General features: G+C 32.5%; 1 protein-coding gene across 1 annotated transcript in view; it reads right to left on the minus strand.

Moving 5' to 3' along the window:
- The window catches only part of LOC102675832 (putative cuticle collagen 155), a gene marked incomplete at its 3' end in the record, with an annotated part of 15,743 nt that overhangs the window by 1,508 nt on the left and 7,280 nt on the right, over positions 1-6,955 (minus strand). The window contains exons 2-5 of the mRNA XM_031511731.1: positions 843-963; positions 406-771; positions 237-320; positions 42-103 (exon numbers count right to left, since the gene is read on the minus strand). Of these exons, the coding sequence (XP_031367591.1) occupies positions 42-103; positions 237-320; positions 406-771; positions 843-963 (633 nt within the window). The remainder of the gene's footprint in view (positions 1-41; positions 104-236; positions 321-405; positions 772-842; positions 964-6,955) is intronic.

The following is a 6,955-nucleotide window of genomic DNA, read 5'->3' on the forward strand; positions in this document are numbered from 1 at the left end:
ATTCCTGGATATCCTGGTTTTCCTGATTGTCCCATCGTCACTGGCACTTCTGATATTCCTGGTCGTCCTGGCTTTTGAGATTGTTCAGGTTGTTGAGGATACCCTATAAATAAAATTTTTTTATTTTTTTTTCCATTTTTTTATTTTGTATTTTAAATTTCTAAATATTCTTTTATGCGGTAGTTCTTTTTAGATAAAAAAGTCATATAAATCTAAAGATTTAATGTTGTTCGTACCAGGTTTAATAGGATATTCCGGCGTTGGTGTTGGTTGGCTTGGTTGAATAGGTATTCCAGCATTGCTTGAACCACTGGTTTCTTCTTGTGATTACGAATTATGTTAATTATATTTTGCATAGCATAATATTGTAATAATTATTCTTTATTTATGTCATATAAGTGTTACCTTCTGAGATTGGTTTAGTGTTTGGTCCAGCATTTGTTCCATCGAATTGTCTGCATATTTCTGGAAAATATAGATCTCTCCACTCCGTAATTACACCTTTATGATCATGGTGATCATCGTTGTGTTCATGATAATGTTGTTCTGTATCATCTTCGTGATGATGTTCATGTTCATGAAGAAACAGTTCGACTGAATTTCCTGGTTGAACGACTCTATATCCCCAGCCATCACTAATGTAAAAAGTTGTTTTTAGTTTTCCATATGGATCTATATATCCATAGCATCCATATGTAATGTCATCCGGTCCACGCACTTCGTGATGAAATTGTCCATTTGGACTTACTTGGTAACCATAATTGTATGCATCTAAGACAAAAATTAATATATATTGTGAGAAATATGTCTATTATAATTCTAATAATAAATTATATACTTACTAGAATAAAAATCTTGATTTAAATATTGACTTTTCTGATCATCTTTGATATTGAGTATTACATCTCTACTTTGCCTACTTCCTTCCTGCTGTGTGCATTGCAACAAAGACGTGGCAATTACCTGTTATAAATAAATGTGTAATTAATTTGATACTTTTGCCGTTTTCGTATTCATATTCTGTTTCTTAATTTAATTCGATTTCGTTATAATTTTCATTATAAATATTGAAAAGTTTTTGAACAAAGCATTTCATTTGATATTTGTATAATTACTTTGTCAACATCAGACATTGGTTAAAAAGAAAATCTGTCAATGCATATTCTAATTCGTTCTTTGACAACTTGACTTTTGCCAGACTAATCTTGTTCACCTTTTAAAAGCTTAGCAAAAGTTCAGTAAGAACATGACACGTCATTTTAAATGTCAAGTCAGCCATTTACTTCATAAATAATACATTTGCCGGAATATATCCACGCATCTACAATCTTTTTTAAAAATTACTGCTCTTATATCTTTCTATTTTTTTATTTTTTTCAAAGAATATGAAATTCGAATTTTAATTTTAATTCTAACTTTTCTCGATAGAAAATTAATTTTGCATAAATAAATTCGAAAATACAAAACTTCAACACTTCAATTGTAGTTCAATTGTTCTTCAATTTATTCTTATTCTTGGAAAATTTCAATATATTCATTCCATATATATTTTTTATTAGATATAATGATATTTGCCCGAAAGATGAAACTTCTTTTTAAAAATATTTAAAATATTCACTATTATCCTTTAAAACAATATTATACTGTCATTAATTTTTTTTCGTTTTCACTTCTAATCCTATTTTCGTGCCGCGCCACGATTAGCAACAGCTTTTAATTTTCTCATGCCTGAAGTCCAGTAAAAGTCAACTTCTCGAGTTATTTTTCGCTAATTAGAGAATAAGAGAATAATAAAAAGCCTTTTTCGTTCGCATTGCCGTTTAGAATAATTAAAAGTAAAGGTCGCGCGAACAACTCTCGTTGGAACATCATCAAGTTTCGTAATCGATAAACCTCTTAGGAAGATCGATATAATCGTTATTACGATTCAGCTCCTTTTAATTCCTCGAAATTTCACTGAAAATTAATTTCAGTCAATCAAAGCCGTAAAAGATTCACATTTACACGAATGCATCGTCGAGGAATAAAAAAAAAAAAAAAAAATCAGTCAGATTTATTGCTTTGGCTTCAAATATCCGCAGTGAGTATCATTGAAGGCTATTTTGGCCGTGCTTCTTTTTTTGTCCCGATTCTTTTTACGACGTCTTGGAAATTGGTGTATAACTGCTGCACGACGATATGATAAAAAAGAAGAGAAATAATAATATAACGAGATTGCGCAATTTTTATTGCTTCTCGCTCGTCATCGCGTTACATGAACTTTCTTCCACTTTACGATGAGGTCGCTTCCTCGCCAACAAATTGCAATGGCGGTTATCGCGGCGAAGTGAAGTAACAATATGACATAATTAACGATACAAATTTTACTCGATGGTTCATTCAAATGTTTTTTCCACGCTTTATTAAATTTTCTCCACTCGGTTGCGGTTGCGAGAAATATTTATGTTGCATTTGATGAAGATTATGAGGTACTGGAAGGTATTTCTAACAGTGTAATAAAAGAGAGCTTCTAAAGTTTAAGCGAAAGCGCAATATCAGTTGAACATAGTTTAATGCTGAATGTAGTTGTAATGTACATTCCCTCTTGAAAAATTCATACTAACAGCGAACGTTCTTGCAGCGATAAACCGTATCATCCGAGGATTTAAAGATGCGTTAAATGGATTGTTTGAATGTTTTATTACGCGATTCCTGTTCTATTTATCAATGCCCACAATCATGCGTAAACCAAAGCGAAACCTCGACGAAGCATTCGCGTAATATCTTCTCGAATTCGATTGAAGAAATTCTAGATTTCTTTTATGATTTGCTCATGTGTTATTGCGATTCGATGATGGATAAGAATGAATCAATTATCAATATTGGTTTTATCTTCAATTGCTTGCGTGTTAAGAATTAGAAATAATAAAAATATAGTAACAATTATAATATAATTGTTAAAATATAAATAATATAACATACAAAATATAAATAATACGTTAAGAGGATATTTAATGGTTTATATAGCAAAAAGTGTCTAGTTAATAGAGATATACGTTAACACGTCTTCTTTTATTCGTGACGTTAAAACATAAGATTATCAATTTGTAATCGATGATTGATGATTTGTTTTGTTACCAGGTTCTACTCACATGAGAAAATTGAAATGCTGTTTTACGCTTCACGAATCCTGTTCAGAGCGAATCCTATTCAATCAGATTAATGATACCTCTGTACCGCTTCTGATCTATGATTTCTCTTATTCCAGTTGTAATGTGATGATTTATGCTTGGCAAAACGTATGACAATAAGACCTCTGTGTAACGAAATACAGATTGGCATAGGACGTCTCCTAGGAATTATCTGCTTGATAAAAGATGACAAAACGCAAAGAAAAAGAAAAAAAAAAACTTGCATAAAAGTTTATTTTGCATAAAATATCCATTCGTAGACACTGTGTTACGATGATTTTGGAACGTGTTTGGATCGATCGAATGGAAGATTGATGGTAAGTATGTTGAATTTTTTGCAATTTATTTTTTCGTAGAAATTCAATCTCGTTGATGTGTACATTATGCTATTTAAACAGATCCTAACATCATCGATCACCAGAAACGGACAATTACTTTAAAAATATTTCCCTAGATAGAATAAAGTTGAAGTGATTCTACGTATAAAAATAAATCGATAAAAATTTTTATTATATTTTTAAGAATATCGAATTTGGAAATCTATTCAAAATTTTAACTGGATACTGCATCGTTAACAAAATATTGTTCCACGTGTGATAAAAACTAAGTGATAAAAGAACAAAATTTTTTCGTTCTTAAAATTTCTTAGTTTCCAAGAAAATTAAATCTGAAAATTTATATATAATACATACTGATCTCTGATCATTCAATTTTTATATTATTATATAAAAATGAGCTCGAAGGAAAATATATGACACATATCACTTTCCTTCCTCTCGAACCTTTACTCGGTTATTCGAATCTCACTGGAACGATGGCCGAAAGTAAATCGTATCTTTTCGCTCGACACGTTCGAGAAATCAATCGTGGAACCACAACCACGCGTAGTTTCACCCATGAATAATAATCGAACAAAGCCGATGCTTAAAAATCGTGTGGACGCGCAGTCGTGAACGGGCCGAGGTCGGGCTAAATCATCGTCAAAAGTGGCACGGTATCCTGCTAGGACGTCCTTTCCCGCCTGATCGATGATGTCAGAGCCGAGCGTCGTCGTCGTCGTTCCACCCACGAAAAGGGAAAGTGAGAGATCCCGAGGAGCTCCTCTTCTTCCCAATGACGCGGATGGGTCTGCATCGAGGCATCGCCTCTATGCACCGAGAAAGGTTAATATATGCTAACATTCGACCTGCCCCGCGCTTCCAATCAACACTCGCCTCAAGGATGGATAATTTCAATGGTATTTCATGCTGGCGTGTTGCGATATTTTTAGGGGACAATGGTAAATCAACGATTGGGATCGAGCTGTCCACAGAAGATGATTGGAAGATGGATCCGTCTAAGTGTCAAGTCGTTAGCATCGTCACTTTGACCTGTATGAAGCGATGAGCGAAGATTTCGTTGGATCGAGGATCGAGAAAGATTCCAGGAGCGAAGAAAGTTGATGGATCACCGTAAGGTTGATGGAGAGCGGCTGTTGGTCGTTGATTGAATACGATTCTCATTTTTATTATCCGATTTCAAATCGTTTATTTTTCTTTTTTTTTTTCCTTGTATATGTAATCGAATTAATGTTAGCTTTTATTAGAAGAGGATTTAATTGATTGAGGAATTAAAAAAGAAATTAATAACGAAGAATATGGGAAATAGATTTTTCTTATTCGGTATTGGAAATCAATTATCCGAGAAGGTGAATGAAGTTTTGATTTATTACCTATGTTCGAAAGATTCGCATCCCGCAAAAGGATGTTTTCGATTACGTTTTAAAGTAACCATCACAAAATTAACATTCATTTATCAATTTTTTTTTCCCGATTAGTAAAGATTGTAAACGTTGCTAAACGTTTCATTGCCTGTAATTAATTTCTTAATTAAACGTTAATATATGCTACTATAATATCTAAATTACTCGTAAATTGATAGATTTGATCTTTTAAGAGGAATTCTTATTAAAATCTAATTACGATTCTCAATATCGTATCACGTATCGGAGATTACATTGGAATCGGAATGGCACGCTTATCGAATACGGATTATCGAATTATGGAAAGATGTTTATCGAATAGGGCATCTGAAATTACACTGTGCGTTTCGTGTACAAGTCTTCGCGAGATTAATCGTGAAAAAATTCGCGATTGCAAAGCGAAGGAACGTGTGTGTACACGTGACAAGTATTATCTTAGATGATTGATCCCCGAGAAAAGCATTTTGCATGTCGACAGAAGGGAATCTATGATTGATTAAAAATAAAAATCACGTGTATTTTGATATTAATATTGTAAGAATTTTAGAACGAGAAAAGTATTAAGAATTCAGTATTTTTTTTTTTTTGCCGTGAAAAAGATCGTAAAATTGTAGAAATTACATTTCCACACCTATATATGTCAATATAGATAAATTTATAGATAAATTTTTTACGATATTGATAATTGGGAATTAGTATATATGGTGATCGATACATTTTCTTTTCTTGTCTAAAATTTTCATTATATAAGGTTTGTTTGGATATATTTTGTTCGAGATACACAACTTTGATTTGTGTATCAGAATATTGAATGGTAACTCAAAAATTCTGTTCTTCTGCATACGTTTCAATCATTCGTTATCAAACATTCAGTAAGAAAAATTCTAGGAACGTGTACGTAATATAAAAATTCTTTAAAATGTTATTAATAAATAGTTAAAATTTGAAAGAAATTCGAAAGAAAAATAGAGATATTTAAATTTGGAATATTAAATTCTTGAGGGATTTTTGCAATTTGATCCGAGACGATCGGAATCGAAAACGGAAGAAACGCTGTTAGTCGTAGTTCGTCGCTTGTTCTGATAACACAATCACGCTGCATCGTATAAAATCAAACATTCGCTAATAACCAAGGTTTTTTGTGCACAGTATCGCGATTAAAATTGCAGTCCGCTCGGTGGAATATAACACGAAAGCAACATTTGATATCCTCACCTCGCTGTTTCTAGTCTCGACGATTCGAGCATCGAAAAAATTTAAAAATGAAATATGTTAGCGTTAAATAACGAATTTTTGATTGAATTAATCGTGCGTCGCGAATAATTTTTCGCGAATCATTTAACGCAATTTTTTCGCGTTTCGTTTTAAACAAGTGATTCGTTACTTTTTAATAATTCGTCTCTTTAAATCGTGTTTTACGAGCCTCCGGCTTCTGATGACTCCTTGAAAATGGGAACGCAGATTCTTGGACCAGAACAGCGATACTAGTGGTTCAAGGTAAGAAATTGTGCCCATTCATTACTTCCATACGCGTATCTTCTTACTTACGAGCGACTCTAATAGTTTTCTTATTACGCATGAATATCCGAATCGCGTTCCAACTATCAATTTAAAAAAAAAATAAATAAATATTTTCCAAGTTTGTTCCATTATTGAGAAATCGATCTAAGAAGAAACGCACGTATATATTTGAAGCCGAAGATAAAATTATAAAATTATAAGAAATAAAATTTTATATCTCTCGCTCGAGAGATATGTTTTTTAAAAAGAATTTCTTCGAATTAAAACGACGAAATAATTCTCGATTTAATTAACGAGTCGATAACGTCCTTCTCCCGATCGGTTGCTACCGATTTTTAAAACTTTCTCCATCATCGTATATCGCACGATCTCCGTCGAAGTGAAGTAACACAATATATCGAATATTGTCCGCGACTTTTCCCCGGAAAGTGATCCGAAACATTGCAAAACGCGAGGAGGAGGGGGAATCGTGTGTAACACGGTTATGAAAAAAAAAAAAAAAAAAAAAAAAAAAAAAAAAAAA

The sequence above is a fragment of the Apis dorsata genome, unplaced genomic scaffold (assembly GCF_000469605.1).
Source record: "Apis dorsata unplaced genomic scaffold, Apis dorsata 1.3 scaffold_345, whole genome shotgun sequence".
NCBI classification, from domain to species: Eukaryota; Metazoa; Arthropoda; class Insecta; order Hymenoptera; family Apidae; genus Apis; species Apis dorsata.